General features: G+C 34.1%; 1 protein-coding gene across 4 annotated transcripts; it reads left to right on the forward strand.

Moving 5' to 3' along the window:
* The first annotated feature begins 17 nt into the window (after positions 1–17).
* On the forward strand, positions 18–21,257 carry LOC6504142 (tyrosine-protein phosphatase corkscrew). Of its 4 annotated transcripts, XM_001964227.4 has the most exons (10): positions 18–222; positions 1,995–2,182; positions 2,254–2,380; positions 15,937–16,099; positions 16,972–17,151; positions 17,627–17,744; positions 17,814–18,748; positions 18,810–18,900; positions 18,962–19,151; positions 19,213–21,257. In XM_001964227.4, the coding sequence occupies exons 1-10, from the start codon at positions 209–211 to the stop codon at positions 19,841–19,843; spliced, it is 2,637 nt and encodes an 878-aa protein (XP_001964263.3). In that variant the 5' UTR covers positions 18–208; the 3' UTR covers positions 19,844–21,257. The 4 variants fall into 4 exon arrangements, with proteins under 4 accessions (XP_001964263.3, XP_032308707.1, XP_032308706.1 ...); XM_032452816.2 differs by lacking the exons at positions 18–222; positions 1,995–2,182; positions 2,254–2,380 and adding an exon at positions 9,715–10,517 and having other exon boundaries at positions 19,213–19,676; positions 19,814–21,257; XM_032452815.2 differs by lacking the exons at positions 18–222; positions 1,995–2,182; positions 2,254–2,380 and adding an exon at positions 9,715–10,517.
* The last annotated feature ends 2,965 nt before the right edge of the window (positions 21,258–24,222 follow it).

Below are 24,222 nucleotides of genomic sequence, written 5' to 3' on the forward strand. Positions count from 1 at the left end.
AATATACATTTTTGGGGTAGTGGGGCCACACTACCTTGTGGGCTTGTGGTATCTTTCGGCTGCCCCACTACGGTCACATCATAGTTTTTTTTTGTATCTAAAAACCAACCGTAAAAATAAGTTTAAACAAAGCATCTACGTATAAGTTTCATTTTTTTCCGTTAAGTGTAACAATTATTTATTTTTTAAGTGCGCCTTCAATAAGAAAATGTCATCGCGAAGGTAAATCCAATAGGAAGTACGACAAAGTGCCCACACGCACACATACTCGCGCACGCTGCTCTGCTGCTCGTGTATGCGTGTGTGTGAGTGTGAGCGAGTGCGATGTATATTGTGTGTGTGTGTGTGTGTGCGCGAGGCACATATGTACACACATTTACCCGCCCCACCGCCCCCTCCCACTTCATCACACACACATACTGCCATATACGCTCCCAACTGGGCTATTTACATATGTATAAGTAAAGGCAGAGCGAAAAAAAAAAACAAAAAAAAAAAAATACAACAAAAAAAATAAAGAAAAACAGAAACAAAAATTTCTGAGATAAAAAAGTGCAATAAGGTGCCGAACGTTGAGTGGCCGTGGATGCAACAAACAGTGGCACTTGCAATTGCAGTTTACAGTTTTACGGTTACAGTCCTCTCCCCCTACCATACCCTACACCCTCCAACCTCCACCCTCCACCCTTTCCCCCACCCCTTGCTCTATTCTACACCTCCTCCAGCTGTTGAACTGTTGCTGGGCAGCTGTGAGATACACCCAAGGAAATAGTACTCACGTACTATTCTCTTTCTTTTTTTTTCTGTTTCAGTTTTTTTTTTTAATTTTTATTTTATTCCATTTTTTTTCTCTCATTTTTTTGTTGTTGTTGGCTAAGGTACACCCTAGCAGAGGGAGAGGGGGGGCAAGCGGTGAGGCGCAGGCCCTGTCCTTCCCCAGGCGGGCACCTTTTCCCTGACCTAGGTACTCCAATACCTGTTACCTTAGCTACACCAAGAGAAAAAAGGCATGTGCTTAACCCCCTAGAGAGGAGGGGGAGGTGGAGGTGGAGGCCTTCATTCAAAAACTTTATTCCCAATGGCCATTTAAAGTGCCTCTTTTTACTACTTTTTTATTAATAAAAAAAAAATAGTATTCAATGATTAAATTTTAATCAACTTAAGTAATTATGCTTATCTCAGCCAGGGCCATAAAAAATAGAATTAATTTGTCGGTAGAAAGGTAGTTTCTTTTTCAAAATAATACTCAAGAAAAAATATTCAAATAGTATTTTAAAATTTAATATAATAATATAAATAATATTTTAATATTTAAAAATGTTATAAAGAGAATTATGCTTAAATATATATATATTTTTTTAAATTAATAAATGAAACATAACAACTGGAATATATCTTAAAAATACAAATATTTAGAACAACATTCTTATTATAATATTTTTCTTAATAAAAATAAGATTTTTTAACTATTTTTTGATTTTAAAACTATTATTTATCAAGAAAATGTCATAATATCCGACATTATTTAATGGTTTTTATATACAAATTTAATAATTTTTAATTGTTTTAATATAAAAAATAAAGATTTTCACTTAGAAACAAAACACTTAGAAAAAAACAAGATTAAAAAACATATTTAAAATTGGATTTTGGCTTTCCAGTTCAATTTTCCCTATTTATATCTCAAATTATTATACAAATAAATATTGAAACCTTAAATTGTATTAAAAATAATGTTAAAAATAATTTATTTTATTATTTATTTATGTAAAATATTCAAAAAGCCTAAAAAACTTGAAATATTTGTTAAAAAAAAAACACTATTTTATTAGGATTTTACAATTATTAGACCCTAAACCCATTATTTTCAAGACCAGAGTCCACAATCCTTAAACCTTTAAAAAATATTTAAAAAAGAAATCCCAAAAACCCAAAAAAAAAAAACTTCTTCAAACTTGAAATAATCACAAAAGTATGAATTCCTTCTCTTACAGATGGTTCCACCCAACGATATCTGGCATCGAAGCTGAGAAACTGCTGCAGGACGAGGGCTTCGATGGATCCTTCCTTGCCCGCCTCTCCTCCTCGAATCCGGGCGCCTTCACGCTCTCCGTGCGCCGCGGCAACGAGGTGACCCACATCAAAATTCAAAACAATGGCGATTTCTTTGATCTCTACGGCGGTGAGTGGGATTATCTTATAAAATATATATATAATATTTATAAAATAACTATTATTTTTGAAATATTTTAGGTGAAAAGTTCGCCACACTGCCGGAACTGGTACAATACTATATGGAAAATGGGGAGCTGAAGGAGAAGAATGGCCAGGCCATCGAGCTGAAGCAGCCGCTGATCTGTGCCGAACCCACCACGGAAAGGTAAGAGGGTTTATTATAATATTATATATATTATAATACATACCACTGACTGGATAAAGTGAAAATCTTATAACTAGGCTTTTTTTTACGGTTTTTATTTATTATATCTCTTCTAGAAGTTATAGAAACATCTTAAAGATAGAACTTTTGGGATAACATGGTCTAGAAAAACAAGACATTATGTTTTAATTTTTTTAGGATCAATTTTAAGACTTCTTATATAATATATCTCTATAAAATAGAAGTTCTACTCTCAAATTATTATATTATGTTTAAAAATATATATTTTATGAAACCCCTTTGATCATAAAACCCCTTCTAACATCAAATATTCCACACCAAAACCCCCTTTATATCAACCTCCATAGTGACTATCTCTGCATTTTAGTTCCCTTGACCCATTTTCTTGATATCACTCATTTTATTTGCTTTTTTTGCATTTATTTATCTTGTTTATAAGCAATATTTAGGGCATTCCCTCTATAATACTTTTGATGAATAGGGATTTTTGAGGCGCCACTAATATTTATTATTTTTTTGGGTTGATTTTTCGTTTATTTGCGAACAGCTGTTTGCAAATGCATTAAAATCAGAAAGCGTAAATAAACAGCAACAGCAGGAGTAGGGGGGAAATTATGTTGTTTTGTTTATGAAGAGACACCATGGCGTATACGCAATCACACGCACATCTGTCGCTCCAATATGTGTGTCATTGCTTCTCTTTGTGTGTGTATGTGTGTGTGTGTGGGTGCGATTGCAGACGCGCTGTCTGCTGATGCGTGCGCTGTTAGGCCCTCCTAACAGCTGTTATTCCACTGTTAATACTGCACTAGAACTGTTAGATAGACACTGAAAGAAATCACTAGTGATGGGTGGTTATAACAAATAAATAAAATGAAAAATTGTATTATATTATTTTATTTTCAAAAGAGAATTTCAAATAAATAATATACCAAAATAATACCAAATTTTTTTTTAAATATATATTTTTCTTTGTTTTAAATAGTTTATTCAAATTAATCTTAAAACAAAATTTAAATAACCATTAAAAAATGTTATCTCTTTGATTAGTTTATTTTCTTTATTGCTCTTATAATTCCCAAATGCAGTTTCACCTTCTGAAACTATTCAAACATGATTTCCTTTTTTTTCCATTATTCAAAAAAAATACATTTTTTTGGGATCGTCTTTTTAATTTACGGCCACCTTGTTAAGTTACCCACTTTTGTGCCCCAATGACGTGCTACCGGGCTTAAATTAAAACAGAACTCTCATCGCGAACCCAAAAATAAAATAATTATGATGCGAAAAACCTTGTTTGCTGACGTCATCTGGCACTCGAATCAGAAATCAAATGATTTTTTATTATTATTTTTTTTTTTTTGGCACTCCAGATCGATTGTGTGATGGGAGGAGGCAATTAATGAATGCAACACCTTCTTAAGTTTAAAGATAAAACAGAGAATGTTTAAAAATAAAATTTATAAACAATTTATAAACAAAAAAAAAACGGTAAACGTCAGAGGGATTTAAGAGGAGGGGTTTAGAGGTTAAGGAAGCAGTTCATAATCTTATATATGATATAATATCATATTATTCTTATCTTAAAAATTACACTAAATAAAAATAATATTTTTTTTTATAAAAAAAACTATGAAAATCTTTTAAATAGATTTATTATACAAAATATTTAAAATTTTCAACCAAGTTATGGACAAGGCTTATTAATAATTCGTTTCGGATATTTAAAAAAATATATATTATGTGTTTTTGTGTTTTTTTTTAACCAAATTTAGACTTTTAAAAAGGAGGCAGAGTGGGCGTGGTCTTGAGAGGTGGCTGACCTTTCCGTTAGGATGCGGAAAATGCACTTCACAAAGAAACACAAAACAAAAAAGATAATAACTGAAGAAAGAAGAAAGAAATTCTCGACGAAGATCGAAGAAGGGATGCCGTAAAATATTTGACAACGGTCACAAAAAAAAACATATAAAAAAATAAACAAAAGAAAAAAAATATTAATAAGCAAGAAATACAATAAATAACAAAAATATTTTGCGCGTGTGGGTTGTAAAAAAACAAAAACAATGAATATACTTGTATGGTTACCGATTTGTGGGTGTATATATATATTATATATGCCTATTTGTCTCAGTGTATGAGTATTCAACAGGTGAGCGAGTGAGCGAGTGAGTGTGGGAGTGTGGGAGTGGGTGGTGTGACTGAGTGGGTGATGTGCCTGTGTTAAGTGGAATTAGAAATTATTCACCCACAAAATAATATAATTTCTCGGCTTTGAACTCGAAAGCTTAACAACAAAGCTTAAAAAAAAATAAATAAAAAAAAGAATACCTAAAAAAAAACATGTATTGTAAAATAATTTGAATAAGTTTTAAAACTTTACAACTCTCATTAGTTGAATACAATTTTAAATAGTTTTTAAAATATTTTCACGAGCTACCATATCTCAAGATTTCATCATAAATATTAATAGTTAAGTATCTCTAGAAAAGTTGAAAAAAAATTGCAAAACTTTTCCAGATATTTTTCCAATTTGAAAATGTCGATCTTGAACTTTAATCTTGTCGGAATTGGAATTCTGTCGGATTGTCGTTTGTGGAAAATCATTCAGTTATTATTATTTATTTTTGTTTACCCACCTGAGTGCTTACCTGCCTGCCTACCTGCCACTTGCACTTAAACGTTGCAATTAAAAAACGATCATTTAATTAATTGCTTTAGTTTCGAGCACTTTCTTCAATCTTTATTTAAAAAAAACAATTATTTGCTCAATTAACTTTTCAATTTCTTACTTGAAAAGTGTTGTTTTTTTTTTAGTATTTTTTTTTTGTATTTGTATTGTATAATATAGCCCCGCCCCCCCTGGCTCCTCAATCAGAATCTCAAGTGCCTGAAATGCTAAATGCTTTCAATTTTCGCCATTAAGACAAGCCTACAAATGCCATTTAAATGCCAAACACGTAGCAGAGAGAGACTCTGGACTATAAATACTATAAGGAATCATGGTCTATAGTTTCTTAAATCCAAAGAATAGATAATTAAATAGATAGACGACCTATAGACCCATCTCCAGATCCACTAGACACTTTGATTATATAGCCCAGATCGAAATAATAGACTCAAAATAGACCTGGAACTCAGTGGCTTATATAACCCAAGTAGTCTAAAGCACGAGTTACATTAATTATCCATCAACTAATCGAATATTAAATACTTGAAACTGAAGGCTTTGACAATTGCAATTACAAGATTGATTAAAATTCAGATGAGTTTTAGAAAAGAATATCAGAATTCGAAAAAAAAAAACGGGCGTCCAGGAACTATATTATAGATCACTTATTTCTAGATAATTTCGAGACTATTAGAGACGACTGTTCTTTCCCTTAACTGAACTGAATTACAAAACGCACGTATACCAGATCTATATATTATATATAAACCCCTACCGATACGCAAATCGGAGATGATCGTTATATTTGGTATCCTATAAAGTGCCCTCCGAGAACGACAATTTAAAGCTCTCGGCACGAACCTCGGCACAAAATGCGTCCGTTCCTCAATTATTTATTCAGGTAAAAACCCCTTTGAAAGCTGAAAAACACAAAAAAAAAACAAACGAACATCAAAATCATAAAAAAAAAATAAAACAAAGAACCCACAGAACGTTGAGAGAGTTAATAAATGGATGTTGGTGGAAGGGGGTTATATGGATGTGGTTATGGATCTGTCGGGGGAGTTTGGAGGATCAAAATTGAAATTGTCTTGCCCCCAGAAGGGGGCCAATGAACTGAAATCTTTCTTCCTTAAAGGTATAGTAAGTCCCCTTGGACCTTGGATTACTAAAAAAAAAAAAAAAAAAATGTATCTTACGAGTACATGTCTAAGCTCACGTAGCTCATCTCCTGATCCAATAATTTCTCTCTAATTTATATAGCCGGTAATCGTAAATCTTGGAAGGGCAATCTCGTAAATCTTCTCTCCACAATTTCGGGGGGAAACCCAACCCAACACACCCTAGTTTCTATTTTTTAGTAATAATCCTATATGTAACCAGAAACACTTTATAACAACTGGGTAATTATTTAATATTTATCCATAAATTAATTAATATATTAATATTATCCAATAGATGAGATTATTCAATAGGGGTATTCTTAAATCACTCTCTTGGGAGCCCATTAAATCGTATATCTTAAAAAATATTGTAAATTTTTTGTCATTTTTTAAACAACTTCCTTATGGCTAGAATGGCTGGAATGGCGAGTGGGTGGGTGTGTTTTTGGGTTGCCGGCATTCCATTATTAATGTTATGAGTCTTTCATAATCGGCATAGATTTCTCAGTCCTTGGTTATCAATTCGGTGACTGGCTAACCCATTTTTGGATTATACTTCCGACCGGGCACACGCTATACGGACACCGGACCCGACCCCCCGACAATTACGGATTTGAAAAAAAAAATAAAAAATAAAATATTAAAATGTACCTTAAAACCAAAAACGGCTTGACAGTCGCAAAGTCACGTGTGTGTTTGGCATTTTAAGTGCCTAAGCTTTAATTATTAACAATAAATTATGTTTATTTTGTGCCTTTGAATTCCACTCCCTAATTTTTTTTTTTTCGGGATGTCTTGCTAAGATTTTGCTGGAAGATGACAGAAATAGTTTTTTGTTTTCTGGAATTAAAGGTCTATTATGAGTAATCGTATATGAGACCTAGTTTCAAGTGTGGCTTTCCATCGGATCTGGTCACCATCCTGTTCGCATTGATACATGCAAATGTTCTACTCGCCTTTGTGGGGGTTTTCCCCACCTGATTTATGCTTCTCCAGCTGCCGCCGCAGCTCGTCAATATGATCATGTGGGCTTAATGCGTTTTAATATGCATTTTGTGTTCTTTCATTTAAATGAAAATGCTTCGACGGCTTTTGATCTATGGCTATTAATAGAGCTTTTTAATTGCAATTGCTTATTGTTGTTCATTTATTTATTTATTCGATTGGAAGGGTTTATTTGCTCATTTGTCTAGGAGTTCATTTATCTTTCTATTCATTTGTCTAGGAGTTCATTCATCTTTCTTTTCATATGTCCAGGAGTTCATTTCTCATGCTGTTAATTTTCCCAAAGGTCAGTTCATTTCTCTTTGTATTCATTTTTCCAGGAGTTCATTTCTTTTGCTGTTCATTTTCCCACGTGTTCATTTTCCCAAAAGTTCATTTCTCTTTTTGTTCATTTATCTGTTCATTTCTCTTTCTATTCATTTCTCTTTGTATTCGTTTCTCTTCCTATTCATTTTCCCAAAAGTTCATTTTTCTTTTTGTTCATTTATCTTCCTGTTCATTTCTCCGTTGATTCATTTCTCTTCCTATTAATTTTCCCAAAAGTTCATTGGTCCTTAAGTCCCCCACTACAAGTAATCCCCAGTCCCTAGTCCTTTAGTTATAACTCCCACCTTAGACTTCCTAAAGCCCTTAACATTTTCATATTCATAGTCTTTGTATTCTGATTCCCAATAAAAACCAATGACGAAATATAGAAAAAATAAAAAACAAATAGTTTGTCATCAGAATGGAGGTGTTGGGCTGTTTTTTTTTGTTATTTTGGTCGCACGTCTGCCAACCCGAGTGGAGCTGTTGTTTTGGCCAAAAGTATGCTGGGCACGTTTGCTCCTCTGACGTCTGCGCCTGCGCTGTAAGAGAGCTTTAGATCAGAGCTAGCTGGGGGCTAGTAGCTAGTACCCCCCGTTGAAAGCCCCTTTTGAACCCCTTCTAGAAAATTAAAAAAAAAAACAAAAAAAAAATACTCCTCGCCTAGATGACCGCCAGAATTGTTGTAGTTGTTGCCGTGCGGTTTCAGTTTCATTTCCGGTGGCAGGCAAACGGACTGACGGCGCTTAAAACGCTTTTCGTATTTTATTTTTTTTCTTACAACCCAACACACTCATATCACGAAATGACCATTTTCGGTTTGGAATTAATTTTCTGTGTTTTGCCTTTTTTTTCTTATTTATTTTAATTTTTTATTATTGAAATGTATATGATTCGGATTCTGATTACGATTACGATGAATTCAAGCAGTGATTCATCCCTGCAGGGGCAGCAAGGCGGTACAGTCATCAAAAAAGTAATCAAAAGGCATAGAGCTGCACTCTCACTTTATGAAAATTAAAGTAAAAGTGTTAGGGAACAACTTTCAAAAGCAAAAAACCCAAATGGCGCCAAATGAAAAGCAATGGAATTTTGTATAAATTATATACAATTTACTTTCGATTGATAAAACCCAAGATATCTATTCAGGAAGAGGTTTATTTTTTATCTGGAAAGTAAGTTTTAAAAGGGGATAAGAGTTAAAGAGAGTATAGTAAATAGTTAAAATATTTTTATTATTTAATATTAAAAAGTATCGGTAATGCAGTTTAAATACTGCATTTTTTTTTTGGAAAAGAACGACATACCCTATAGAAAGAAAGCAGCACACGCCCACTGCTTAGCTTATGTCGTTCGTTTGTCGTCAGAAAATCCCCCGTCAGAGCTCAGACACCCAATAAATACACACTATATGTATGCCATGTCAAGATTAGCAGGAAGGGTTAACCAGACCAGGTTAAAAATCGATTTAAAAACAAAAAGCGCCGTCCAGAAACGTACAAGATTCATTCATACGCCAGCCAGAGCTTAGAACGAAGCCAGTCAGCCATCCCAGCCCACAACCCACTGGAACAGATCTTAAATCCGAGAACAGAGAACCGAGAACCGAGTAGAGAGAAGAATTGAGAATCGTAAGAGAGAGAAGAAGACTGGAGGGAAAAACAAGTTAAGAATCGGAGGCAAAAAGCTTCAGACCCGGCAGCTGGCGCTTCATTCTCGAGTTGCGGTCCAACGAGTTAACACGTCGCTCTTACCAAGCAGTGTTTATTTTTTTTTTAGTTGTTGAATATTACGAGATATATAGAGCCATATAGAGTGCGAATTATGCCTTCATCTAGCTTTGTCCTGGAACATCTGGTGACGGCACAACTACGTCTGGAGGAACAGCAGGCTCTGAAGGAAACCTCCAACTCCAAATCCAATTCCAATCCAACAACTACCATTTGTAAAGTCACTAATCCTTTGAAGAAGTCGTACGAAAAGAAGCTATTGTCGGCTCTCAAGAAAATTGTGCAATAAAGCAACAAAAATACAAAATAAACTAAACACATTTCACCTTAATCAAGCTGACTAAGATCAATAATAAAAAAATACAAAAAAACAAAACAAACAAGCGGCGAAAAAATAAAAACAAGAATACTAGTTTTCAGAGTGAGTGTGTTGTGTGTGTGTGGGCAAGTTGTTACATAAACAAGAAATAGTAATAGCTAATAAAAAGATATAGTATATATATCTTAAAAAAAAAAGAAACAAACACACAACGCATTATTCCCTGTGGAATAGTGGAAGTTTTTCGAATATTTTTTCCAAGTGCGTGTCGAAAAAGTGAAGAAATAATCAAAATGCTGTTCAACAAGTGCCTGGAGAAGTTGTCCAGTGTGGTCAATCACAAGCTGCAAGAGAAACAAGTCTACAATAATAATAATAATAGTAGTTTTAATAACAATAATATAAACAATAATAATGCGTATAATAATCAGAGGAACTTTGAATACGAAAGGGCTATACAGGCCCACTATGGCAGCCGGAAGTCGGAAAAGTCCAGGGAGCGAACGAAAACAAAGTCGGGGAAGAGGAAGTCGATGCCGGTGGAAAAGGACGATGTATCGGAGGATATATCCTCGCCATCGACAGCCAATTGCATGACGCACGACGAGCTGGCCCAGATAATAAGGGGAGTGGCAAGAAATCAAAGTAATTCAACTTCCAATCAAAATCTAAATCAAAATCGATATAATAATCAACGGCGACCTCTGTCCGCCCAGCCATCGGCCTGTCATTCGAACTCCTCATCCCAGGAATCTTTGCATCATCAGTCCGTTAGTCCTGCCCCGCCCACGTATGCCTCTTATCCGGCCACGCCCACCTCCTGGACAGCCACACCGCCCCAATTTCCACCATCACCCTTCGGCACCTCCGATAGCACCCTCTCCCTATTGGCCAATACGCGTTTCCAGCTCCACGGCTATAAGTAAGTCATGGCTTGACAATAAAAACAATAAAAAATATATATATAATATATATATTTATGATCATAAAATAATAATAAAATGGAAAGAAAAAAAGTGAAGAGCAAACAACGCGATTAAATGATTTGGGGCGCGTGCGAACTTTATTGTTAATTGTTATCAGAGTGCGAGTCTGTTAATTTGCTCAAAAATATACAAATTAGGTGATGTTTTGGGAGATAAAAAATAAGCAGAAATCAAGGTCTAAGGTTTTTTCAAATATATATGAAATATAATGAAATATAAGAAGAGTAATTTTAGTTTACAAGCTTTTTTGTTCAAGAGTTTAGGAATATATTTTTTAAAGCTTTAAAGTCTTTTCAAAATATAAAAACAATCGAGAATATGAACTATAAATTCATATTTTTAAGAGAAGTAATTTTCCTTAACTATTTCTTAAACAAAAAATTATTTGAAGACTTTTAAGAAGAGTTATAGAATTCTAAAGAAAAACGACTGTTTCAAGAAAAAATTCCTAGAAAATGTACTTCAAATTTTTAAGAATTAAAACAAATAAATTTTAAATAATATTCCTTTCAAGTTACTGAAAAAAATAATAATTTTAAAGCAAGCACAAGATCTTCTAGAGAAGTAAACATATCTGACAGATTTTTGAAGCTAAGGGGGGGAAGCTAACCAAAAATTTGGGCCCAATCTGCTGCCCATTAGCATTAACCCTAATAAGGGAAGCAATCACTGAGCAGAGAGCGGCGAATGACTGAAAAAAAAAAAAAACTGCGAAACAAAGCAGCAAACAACAGAAATTGTCATGTGTTCGAAATTGCCACGCAAAATGAGTAAATATTTACGCAAATCACAAAAAAATGACAAAAACAAGCAATCCAATCTCCCCCTGAGACTCGTAAATTGACATTCTAATATGAATGAAGGGGAATCGGAATTGGAATGGGAATGGGAATTGGAATGGTTCTGTTTAGATCGCTTTTCAAATAAGGAATATAAACATATAACTCGAGACACACCAATTCTCACCCCCTCACTCAATTAAGCCATTTGTTGACTTATTGATTTCAAAGGTATCTCTTATATCTCATATTATATATAAGAATATAAGAACTACGCACTCCAGTTTTCAGCGGAAAGATCTCTGCAACTTGATATCTTTACTTGGACTTATTATCTTTTCATTCTGCCAGCGAATGTTTGTACTGTCCACATTCTTTAAGATCTACCTTCTCCGGGATGAGTGGATCTTTGGAATTTTTTACCTTTTTGTCATTATTATCATGGCTTTGTGTCTGGTGGTTCTTTATTTTATGATTACCCTTAGTAAAGGTTACTATAACTTGAAGAATTAATATATAGGACTTGTAGTAGCCTTGAAAGAGGAGTTATTGTCCTGATCGGGGTCACCAATCGGGGTCACCATTGGCTTTTCTTTTAGTTCTGCTGTCTTAAATATCTCTAAAAAGTGTATCTTTTCTTCGGCTTTCTATTCTCTGCCTCTTAAATACAAATATTTTATTGTGTGGGCTGTCTTTTAGCTTAAAGAATTCTCATTTCGCACATTTTCCAAGAATCGTATTTACATATGTATATGGAATATCCAATATCTATGCATATGCTCATAAATAATCTTCGACTTTCGTTTGAGCTTGAATTGGAATTGTTATTTATGCTGATCTTTATCGCGAATTGATTCATTATACTCTGGGAAATATTTATCTCTTATTAAATGGTTTGAAACTTTACGTTTTTGGGATTTAAAAACTTATTTTTCCCTTTTACAAAATTGCACAATTTTTGATGATCTTTTATTGGCCGTTATAAATCATCTTTAACGATCTGCCAATGATTCGGCAATATAACTATAGAAGTTATAAAAGTCTGATGATTTCCGGTGTTGTCTCGTCACTTCACTAGGTCAACAATGGGGTTCTACAACTACGGGCCCCCCCATTAGTTTCCCTTAAAAACACATTTTTTTTCTGCCATATGCCTGATAAACAATTTATAAACTCACACATTTATTGTAATGACTTCTGTTTTGCATATTTCCGTTTATTTTTTCTCTCTTTATTTTTTCCATTGCACAACAAACTGCACATTTACTTTTGTGTATTTTTTTCTGTGTTTTTATTTGCGGGATGGCTGATCAAATAAATTCACTTTAATTTGTGCAAATTCATGCAAAGATGCTCCGGATGGAAAGACCCATTTACGGGGGAAAAATATACTATTTTAAAAATATGGATTTTCTAAAATGTATAGTAGAACTGCTTTATAGAGTCCTTGAACTGCTTTTGGGGAGTGGGTGAAAAAAAATGGCGAAGCTTGTGATGAAGCAGTTGAGTAAGATTGATGACTTTCCCAGTTGAAAAATGTTTTAAAAAAAATAAAATAAAAAATAAAGTAAAGTTAATTAAATGAAGGCAAGCCGGCGAGGCAGTAGCTCCCTCCTCTACAACCTGTTTCGCTGCCGCCTTTTTCCAGGTGCGTTGGCATACAAAAATACAAAATAAATATACAAATAAGTAAATAAAATCGCTGAGACAAACGAACAAAAAATTGCGCACTGTTTCAGTTTCATGTAAATCTGTTTGTTGACCTTAAAGGCTTACGCTTTCATGAATGGCTCCCAGCTTCCTTCGTATGTAAAATAAAATTACAAAAAAAAAATTCAAAAGTATTATTTATAAAATGCAAGTGTAACTGTAAATGATGCAAAAAGTTGTGAAATTTTCACTGACGTACAAGTTCGACTTCATTCGACTTCGATAATAATTCAGTTGATATAGGTATATTTTTGGGCAGACAGTGGAGAGGTTGTAAAATTTTCAAGTATTATCGTCACAATGCTAAAATTAAAGATCAACAACAGAAAACTGGGTGGAGACACAAAGGATCTGATCTGATCTGATTGAATATTCGGGATGGGATGTCAGAGGGCGAAATATGAAATTTCGATCGCAAATAAACGATATGCGGCTAATAAGTGCTAATAAGTAGACTCTGCCCGAAAATAAAATCAATAATAAAAATATTCCATTTGTGTGGGTTTCGGTTTTGAATCATCTTTAAGAATGCGCAATTCCATTAAGAACGGAAATTATTACTAATAGAAATTATTGTTTTAGACTGCTTGAAAAGTAATCCAAGCAGTTTTTATGACAGTTTCTATCTTCTTGAACTGCTTGCAGTAGGTTTCACTTCCGTTTTATTCATTTCTCTCTGTTTTGTACTAAAAATAAACCTTATAAACTGATTCTTATCATTACCAACATCACCTTGAATCTGTAACAAGCTAGGCAAAAAAAAATTATATTAAAAAAAATTATAGAAAAAATGGTAGAAAAAAAAAATAACATTGAAATGCACGACTGTGTGTGGCACGCTCTAATGTGTAATGTTAATTGTTTCTACATGAATTTCTATTAATAGAAAAACTCGCATACGGAAGATTGATTTTTTTTAGAACTTCAAATACATAAAACATGAGTATATAAAATACAAATCAATACAAAAAATCACTCTCCCAAGTCTTGGTTGACATATTTTATGATAACTACGAACTCTTAAGGACAACTACGAACCCCAAAAAAAAAATGCTAGAAAAATGTTTGTTAGTATGCTAGAATTTGCTCGAATTCCGTATTTTATATATATAATTTTTGTATTTTATTTTATTTTTTATTTTGCTGCCAACGAACTCAAAATCGGGGTAAACGCTTAAGAAGCAAACAATAGCAAGCACATGGTCGTTAATGGAATTCAAAGCAAGTTTTTTAAGTTAGTGTTATTTATGCAAAATAGTAGTAGTAGTAGTAGGTAAGGTAAAGCCAAAATCAATGAACTTTTAGGCTTCAAAATATGTATGTCATTTAATATACATTTTTTGTATTTAATTTTACAAAAAAGCAGTGCAAGATTCCATTTTTTTTTCTAGACTTCTATGTCATCACCTTAAATTCAATTTCAATTCCAATTCCAATTCCAATTCCAATTCCAATTGCTTTTCAAATAAAATCACAAAAAAAATGTCAAAGAAACTAGCTAAATAACGAATTTATCGATGGCAATCTCAAGTCTGTCAAGTCAGACGAGTCGACTTATAAGTCCAGGTCTCACTTTTGAGCATCGACTTTAGTTTCAAGCAGCTTTCTGGCTTTGATTCAACTTGCACTTTTCCACATATGCGTATGCGTGTTTTTTTTGCCTCCATAGCTTTGCTTTTTCTATTTTTTTTCCATTTTTTTGTAGTATTTGTTATTGGTATTGCTAATGCTGTTGTTTGTGTTATTGTCGCCTTGCATTTGACTGTTTTCTTCGTGTTTCCATTGGTGTGTGCTGGTGTGAACCCATTTTCACAGGTCAACATCTATTACGTGCTTTTTTCAAAGTTTTTTTAACAAAAAAAATCGATAAATATCGATAGGTTTTTTATTTAATTGTTTATTGTTATGCAATTTGGTTTAAAGACAAAAAATAATATTAAAAACTATAAAATGTAAAAATATTCAGTCTTAAACTATATACCTTGACATAGTTTCGTTTTTTTTTTAACAAAAAAAATCGATAAATATCGATAGGTTTTTTATTTAATTGCCTAGTGTAACAAATTATATTAAGAACTATTTTAATTTAAAAATAATCAAACCATTTTTTTGATTTTACAAAAAAATCTTTTACAAAAAAATAATCCTTTTTTAAATTTTTCGAAAAAGTTACTATATTATACTAAAATACTTAACTTAAATAATACTAAAATCAAATTTAAAAAATCTTTAGTATTTGACTATTAAGAATACAAGTTAATAATATAATTATATTGTTTTTAAATAATAATTTTATAAATAAAACTTAAAGTTCATAAAGTTTTATCATAAAAACTCTTAAAATATTAAATTTTTGAAGGCTTATTTGTTTTTATATACTTTTTATTTCTATAAAATTTCTATAAACAAAATTAAATAGTTTAAATATTTTATTAATTTTTTTCCAACCTAAAGAAGCTCTACTGTATCTTATAGATTCGATTTGTATTTGTACTGCCTGGTTTCTACTTATAGGTGTTGTTGTTCTTGTTTTTGTTAGTATTGTGGTTGATGTTGTTGTTGTTGTAATTGTTGTTGTTAATATAGTTGTTGTTATTATTGTTATTGGTGCTATAGCACTCGTATTTTGCGCTTTTGCGCGCTTCTCAAACCTGCGCCCATATAGCCTCCGTATAGTTTGTTATTGCATTTCAAGCGAGCACGTAGTCTCCTCAGTCCGGGCACTCCGGGTTATTGTCAGTCAGTCAGTTAGTCAGTTATTCAGTTAGTCAGTCAGTCACTTGAGCAGTTATCCACTCAGCCAGTTAGTCCAATTTAAATACAAATTAATAATCTATTTATTATAATTTTTCTTCTACTCTAATAGATGGTTTCATGGAAATCTTTCCGGCAAGGAAGCTGAAAAATTAATATTGGAACGTGGCAAGAATGGTTCGTTTCTCGTCCGTGAATCTCAAAGTAAACCCGGCGATTTTGTTCTATCCGTTCGTACGGACGACAAAGTAACCCATGTCATGATCCGATGGCAGGTAAGTTTCCAATCCTATCTCCTATATCCATTTTCATTGTAATATTATTAGGAATTATTGCAATATTGCAATATGCTAATTGCAAATTACAAATCGATGCCAGCAACTAAGTTGTGGGCATCTACTGGCCATAGCAAAATCCATAAAGTAAAGTTCCTCATCGCCTGACCTTGGGACTAGCTCGTCTATATATATATATATACATTATATATGTGTGTGTATATTTTTGTATGTAACTTACTTACATCCATATCCGAGAGACTCGTGTGTGCATTTATTAGCAATACTCTATAAATGGCTAAAATTTTGCAGTAGAAACTCTTTAAAAAAGACAAAAATATAATAAAAAAATAATAAAAACATAGGGGAGGTTGAACTCATAACCTAGTTATTAAAAAAATAAATAATAAAATATAATATATATTAAATAAAATTAAAAAAAAAGGGGAACTTTTCATGGTAATTTTCCTCTTTTTTTTAATAGAAAAATTGTAATTAAATTTGAAGCCTAGAGAGTCACAGACTTCTCAGCTACTTAACAATGATCTCTTTGGATCAAGTTTCAATGTAATTCCCCCCATCCAAAAAAAAAAGAATATTACTATTACTTTTGACCGTGTGCGGTTATTGCGGTTGTGGTTTTACGGGTTTATGGACTTACGGACCTACAGACTTCCAATTATGCCATTTACATGTCTCGTTGGCCTTTTTTTTTTTTCTTCCCAACTTTTGACATTGCAGTCACGTTTTCGATTTTATTAGCTAATCCCTTGATTTAACACTCCAACAAAATTCCCACGTGCTTTGATTAAATATTCATTATTTTTAATTACATTTTTTTTTTTTTTTTTTAATTTTCCTCCATCTAACAGGATAAGAAATATGATGTAGGAGGCGGTGAATCCTTTGCCACATTATCGAAACTGATCGAGCACTACAAGCGTAATCCCATGGTGGAGACGTGCGGTTCAGTGGTGCACCTGCGGCAGCCGTTCAATGCCACAAGGATAACAGCGGCCGGAATCAATGCCCGGGTGGAACAGCTAGTTAAGGTAAGTTACCAAGAAACTAAGTCTTAAAAGTGAGGAAAGTGTGGGAGAAAAACAGAAGTAGATGTTGGCCAGAAGGACCAAACTGTAGCTTGTTAGTCTTAGTCTTTCCAGTCTCGAAGGACCAAACCGTAGCTTCTTAGACTACAGAGCTCGAAGGACCAACCTTTAGCTTCGTAGTCTTCCCAGTCTCGAAGGACCAAACTGTAGCTTCTTAGTCTGTCTTCCCAGTCTCGAAGGACCAAACCGTAGCTTCTTAGACTATAGAGCTTCGAGGACCAAACTGTACCTTCTCAGTCTCGAAGGACCAAATTGTACTTTCTTAGTCTCAATCTTCCCAGCCCCGAAGTTAGTTGTCTCGAAGGACCAAAATGTAGCTTCTTAGTCTAGATAGCTCTTCCTTTGAGAACAGAAACCCAACCCTTAAAGATACCCCAAAAGAACCAATTCTAACTCTAACTATTCCCCCATATTTCAGGGCGGCTTTTGGGAAGAGTTCGAGTCACTGCAACAGGACAGTCGGGATTCCTTTTCCCGAAACGAGGGCTACAAGACGGAGAATCGCATCAAGAATCGTTATCGCAACATATTGCCATGTAAGTTTATTATTTTTTACCCCAAAATCAAAACCAAAACTAAACTATTTGTATAAAATTGTTAAATAGATGACCACACTCGGGTCAAGCTGCTGGATGTGGAGCACAGCGTGGCCGGGGCGGAGTACATCAATGCCAACTACATACGATTGCCCACCGATGGGGACCTGTACAATATGAGCAGCTCGTCGGAGAGCTTGAACAGCTCTGTGCCCAGTTGTCCCGCCTGTACGGCGGCCCAGACCCAAAGGAACTGCCCCAACTGTCAGGTGCTGAACAAGACCTGTGTCCAGTGCGCCGTCAAAAGCGCCATCCTGCCGTACAGCAATTGTGCCACCTGTAGCCGCAAATCGGATTCATTGAGCAAACACAAGCGTAGCGAATCCTCGGCCAGCTCCTCGCCCTCAATAACTGCATCCGTGAATGGGATTAACAATGGACCCGGAACACCCACCAATCTCACCAATCATCCGGCCGGCTGTCTAACCGGATTGCTTAAAAAGCATTCCGGTGAATCGGTGGCATACGGATCCGGATCCGGATCAACCGCCGAAAGAGAAAGGGAGAGAGAGCGTGAACGGGAGAGGGAGCGGGAAATGTTTAAAACATATATCGCCACCCAGGGCTGTCTCCTCACCCATCAGGTTAATACGGTAACCGATTTCTGGAACATGATCTGGCAGGAGAACACACGAGTGATTGTGATGACCACCAAGGAGTATGAGCGGGGCAAGGAGAAGTGCGCCCGCTACTGGCCGGACGAGGGCAAGACCGAACAGTTCGGTCCGGCACGGATACAGTGCGTCTCCGAGAACTCTACGAGCGATTATACGTTGCGGGAGTTCTTGGTATCGTGGCGGGATCAGCCAACGCGTCGGATCTATCACTATCACTTCCAGGTGTGGCCGGATCATGGTGTCCCAGCTGATCCTGGCTGTGTTCTTAACTTCCTGCAGGATGTCAACACACGCCAGAGTCAGTTGGCTCAGGCGGGCGAGAAACCAGTAAGATTTATTGACATTTTAATTGAATTTTTTATTAATTATATTTGTTATGGCATTTTAGGGTCCCATTTGTGTCCACTGTTCGGCGGGAATTGGTCGTACTGGCACTTTTATTGTGATTGACATGATTCTCGATCAGATTGTGCGAAATGGTAAGTACTTCTTGCTCTCCTGTGATGACCAGACCCTGTAGACTCCTCTTTTCTCCCCCAGGCTTGGACACAGAAATCGATATCCAGCGCACCATTCAAATGGTTAGATCGCAGCGTTCCGGCCTCGTCCAGACCGAGGCCCAGTACAAGTTTGTCTATTATGCAGTCCAGCATTACATCCAGACCCTGATAGCCCGGAAAAGAGCCGAAGAGCAGAGCCTACAAGTGGGCCGCGAGTACACGAACATCAAGTGAGTATCTCTATTTGTTTGAAATCTTAAAAGATATACTCACTTTCTCTGTATCTTATAGGTACACGGGCGAAATTGGCAACGATTCACAAAGATCTCCATTACCACCAGCAATTTCTAGCATAAGTTTAGCCTCAAGTAAGACGCCATCGACTCCATCGACCTGCTCCTCGACGGACTCGAGCATGGGCATGGGAATGGGTATGGGTTTTGGCAACCTATCATCCGGAACGGGCACAGGCTCTGGCTCTGGTTCTGGCTCGGGATCGGGATCGGGTTCTGGCAATAAGCATGCGGGAAAGCAACAACCACCGTTGCCAACCAGTTGCAATAATAACAATAACAGCAACAGCAAGGACAGCAGCAATACAAGCAACAGCAGCAGCAGCAGCAGCAACAACAGCAGCAGCAGCAACGGCATCAGTGGCAGCAATGGCAATATAAATGCATTACTCGGTGGCATTGGTTTGCGGAAACATCACCAGCAGAGGGGAGAGGAGCATCAGGTTGGAGTATCAGGAGCAGGTAAGCAACAACAACAGCCGCAGCAAGTGCAACATCAGCAACAGCAGCAGATGCAGCAGCAACAACAGCAGCCGGCACCGCCGATGCGACCACGTCCTGGTATACTCAAGTTGCTCACCAGTCCCGTCATCTTTCAGCAAAATACAAAAACATTCCCAAAGACATGATGATGTTGCCGCAGAGGCAGTTGCCGCCGGCAGTTGTTGGCCATCATGGCAGTCATCATGGTCCGTCTAACTCCACCCACGTGGATGCAACATCATCCATTGTGGCACCAGCGCCGCCGCCGCGCAAAACATGACACATGAATTTCTAAGTCCCGAGATTCTTCTCCGAAACTCGAAAAAAAAGAAAGAAACAGAAACTTGGAACGGAAAAGGAAACGGAAACAGTAACAGAATCATGGAAACCGGAAACGGAAACCGAAACACTGAAAGAAAAAAAAAGCAAAGCCAGAATAGCAAGCCAAGCCCAAAAGAAAAGAATACACTGACAGACAAAACGGGTTTCATTTTGTGACGCACCACCCGACCCATTTCCCAAAAAAAAACAAAAAACAAAAAAATAATAATAATAATCATTAAAAAAAAAGAGCCCACTTCCCAAAACCCTTGACTATGTTTTACTGTTGTACTATTATTATTATTATTATATTATTATTATTATATTATTATTATTATTATTATATTATTATTATTTTTATTATTATTATTAATTGATATAATTTTTTTTTTTTATTAATTGTAAATTATAGTTTTTTTTTTTGTGTAATTGTGTGTAGTGATTAGTTGTACGTATTTTGTCTCGCTTTATGTTTTAAGTGTAACCCGCACAACCACCACCACCACCACCCCCCTCCCTTAAAAGGATATTTATGTATTAGTTTTTTAAGAAATATAAAAAAAAAAAGAAAAGAAAGAAAACTTGAAAAAATTTTTGAGAATATTTTAAGAGGCCAGAGAGTGCAGAAGCCTGTTCCCAAAATTCCATTTTAATCAGATTTTGGTGGAAATTCTATTCTATTTTTTTTGGAAATTCAATTACTTTCACTTTTCAATATTTTGAGTTTTTTGAAAACAAATTTCCAGAAACACATACATACTTATTTTTAAAATTAATTTTAAAGTGCAATTTTAGTTTGAAAACATATATATTTCTTTTCCAAAAAGTGCAATTGTTTTTTAAACTTAATTTATATTTTTTTTGAAAAAATTATACCGATTCCACCAAAATTTTGTTCGAGTTTCGAGAAAGGGAATAAATATATATATTTTTGTTTAAAAAAAAAAAAAACTTTAGATGTTGAAAGGAAAGGTATAAAAAATAAAAATAAAAATAAATACAGCGCTGATTGTGATTCGAGTAGCAGCGAGAAGATATATGATCAGATACCAGATAGAAGATATAGATATCCGATATCAGGATACCAGATACCAGATACAGATGAGAACGGGATGGAACAGAAACAGATCAGAATATATAATATATATTTCAAAACAGATGAGCAGAGATCAGATCAAATCGGATCAGATTAGAGAGTAGGAAAGCTAAGATCGTCCCTAGGATAGGAATTCTCAAAAACTAAAAAATAAAGGATAATACCAATTTGCAGGCAGGATGGCAGATATATCTTCTATATCTTTAATTTCCATTTTCCCTCTTCTCTGTGACCCATTTTTATTTGTAATTCTTATTAAAAACTACTTGTTTTTTTATTTAAGCACCAGTTGATGAATGTATGTATTTAAAAAAAAAAATTAAAATTGTGTTACATTTTAAATGAACATTTTTGTTTTGAGTGTAGGTTTATGTGTGTGTGTGCCTCTCTAGCCCTCTCTCTCTCTCACTCGCCCCATCTCTCTCTATCTGTCTCTCTCGCTCTTTCTGTGTATGTGTGTTTTATTCTTAAGATTAACAATTAAAAATAAATATTTTATTTTTTGCGAAATCAAACTCTATATGCAATATTTAAGCACAGTACCTTGGACGCTGCATTCTTTCGTAATTAAATTTTAAAAAAAGTCTAAAAACTGACAAAAAATTAAAATGAAAAACTTAAATTTTAAATTTTATATACAGGAATAAATAACTCAATAACCCACACACACACTTTAGGCAGAAGAAAAAATATTTAAATAAAAAATTATTCATGGAGTAGACCAGCGGCAACAATCTAAGTAATATTGTATATTTTAAATATATATATATATTTTTTATTTTTATCATATATTTTACCTTAAATGCTTATTTTGTAAGTGCTTTAAATTGTTATTCATCTTGATCTACAAAAAAAACATAAAACATAAAATAAAAAATGAAAATGCAAAATAGAAAACCGAAAAACGAATACAAAACTAAAAAAAAAAGAAAAGAAATATAAAAACACAAATTATATTTGTATTTATATAATTAAAAAAATAAACATTTTGTATGCGATAAATGGCAAACTTTTATTTTTATTTAATTTTTTTGAAAACACTTTTCAGTTTTTGAAATTTTTCGCTGGTGCATGACTCTATTTTTTTTTAATTATCTGAGTTTTTGGAATGCCTTCTTCCGTTTTCGAAACAGTTTTTTTTTTTTAATTTCTACTGAATAAATACTAAATAAATACCAAAAAACACCAACATACCGAACTGATACAATAACCCAAGCCAAGTTAGGAACTCGGAACTATATACCCACAAGAGCCTTAACGATATGCCTAAAAACAAAAAAATATCTTTAAAAAAAAAATAATTACAAAGTTATTAAGAATCTTAAAAAAAAAAAATAAATAAGAAGAAGACGAGAGATAGCACAAGAGGAGAGAGGGAGGGAGCAGCCCCCGATACCTCAGATAGAGCAATAAGTACTCATGTGTTCATCCACCCAATCGAATCGAAGGACCCAAGGCGAAAACCCCCCAAAAATAAAAAAAAGGACGAAAAGGACTGGAGCTGGAATGAGATGGAACAGAAGATGGATCTAGTGTGTGTGTGATCTAGTACTTTATTTAGTTAGTCTATCCACGATGATTGAGAAATATGGAAAAAGGATTCAAGGATATGCGGAAGCCTGGCTTCAAAGCTACTTCAAAACAAATCTGGGCGGTGACTTAGTAACCCCCAGTAACAAATGTAGGTACAAAATTTTATAAAAAATAATATAAATATTTTAAAAATATATTTTTAAAATTATAAACTATTTAACTTAAAACCGTTTGTCCGTTTTAACCGTTTGTCCTAAAAATCCTGAAAAACCTAGTGACTACTAAGTGACTTTCTCTCAAAATACACTTAAAAGACTCGGTTTAAATCGAATCCAACTAATCTTATTTAATCATAACCCATTTAATATCATAATCCTTTCTTTTTTTTTTTGGAAAAAGCCATTTTCTTTTGTTGAATTTTTCTATATAGGATACAACCTGGTGGGAAAGATATTCCCAAAACTGGATATGGATACGCAGATGGACATGAAAGGAGAAATAAATGTGGATTATATGCCAAAAAAAAAAAAAAAAAAAAATAAGAAGAAAAAACACCATAATTCAACCATAGGCCTACAAATCTTAAAAAAAAAATAATAATGAAAGAAAATTATTAAAAACCCAGAAGAAGAAGAACAACAGCAACCAGAACACCAAACTACAAAACAACGATATTGTAATTCTTAATTATTTAAGAATTAAAACCGAAATCAAAAGAAACCAAAAATGGGATCTATCCAAAAAATACCCGAAAATCCCAACCCAAAAAAAAAATACCAAGAGCAAGGAAACGCTTTAAAACTTAATTGAAAAGTAATATATAGAACACACCAATTAAATTGTATCTAGTCGATTTATATATGAAATGGAACCTATACTTATTATCGAAAAATAAAAACAAAAAAACACCAATTATCCATAGACGATCTAGTAATACTTATACATATATTTCAATAGAAGGAACACCAAGAGTGAATCACTCGACGTGACTTGATTACTTTAAATAACGATTGTAACGATTGTATCGATATTTATCGAAGAGGGAAGAGCGATTAATAAAGAACATCGTTGCATGTGAGACCTCAAAAAAAATCCCTTCCTCTATTCCTTCCCCAAAAAAAACCACAAAATCAAAAATCTTTACATCTATAAGCAATTAAAGAAAGAAATAAAAAGAAAATGATCCGCAAACTCACCTTATGAAAAATAAAAATGAGAAAAGTTGTTCGATATTTTGTTTTTTGATAAAGAAACCTCGGTGTGGTTTCGAAACCGAACACATTTTTTTTGTTTGTTCAAATGTTGCCAATTGCAAAATACTCCAAGTGTTATAGTACCATATATATAATATATATATATATATGGAAAATTAAATATATATTTAATGAGGGGAATTAGGATGCGAAATTTCTAGAAATCCAAATCCAAAATGGATATATAACTCTCTCTCTCTATATATATATATATAGATGAAAAAAAAACTTATGAATGAAAATGTACTTTGCAAGTAGTAGTTCTCATCTTGAAATGATATATTAATCGTCCTACGGGAATTAGAATATATATATTTATATC

This window comes from Drosophila ananassae, chromosome XL (assembly GCF_017639315.1).
Source record: "Drosophila ananassae strain 14024-0371.13 chromosome XL, ASM1763931v2, whole genome shotgun sequence".
Taxonomy (NCBI): domain Eukaryota; kingdom Metazoa; phylum Arthropoda; class Insecta; order Diptera; family Drosophilidae; genus Drosophila; species Drosophila ananassae.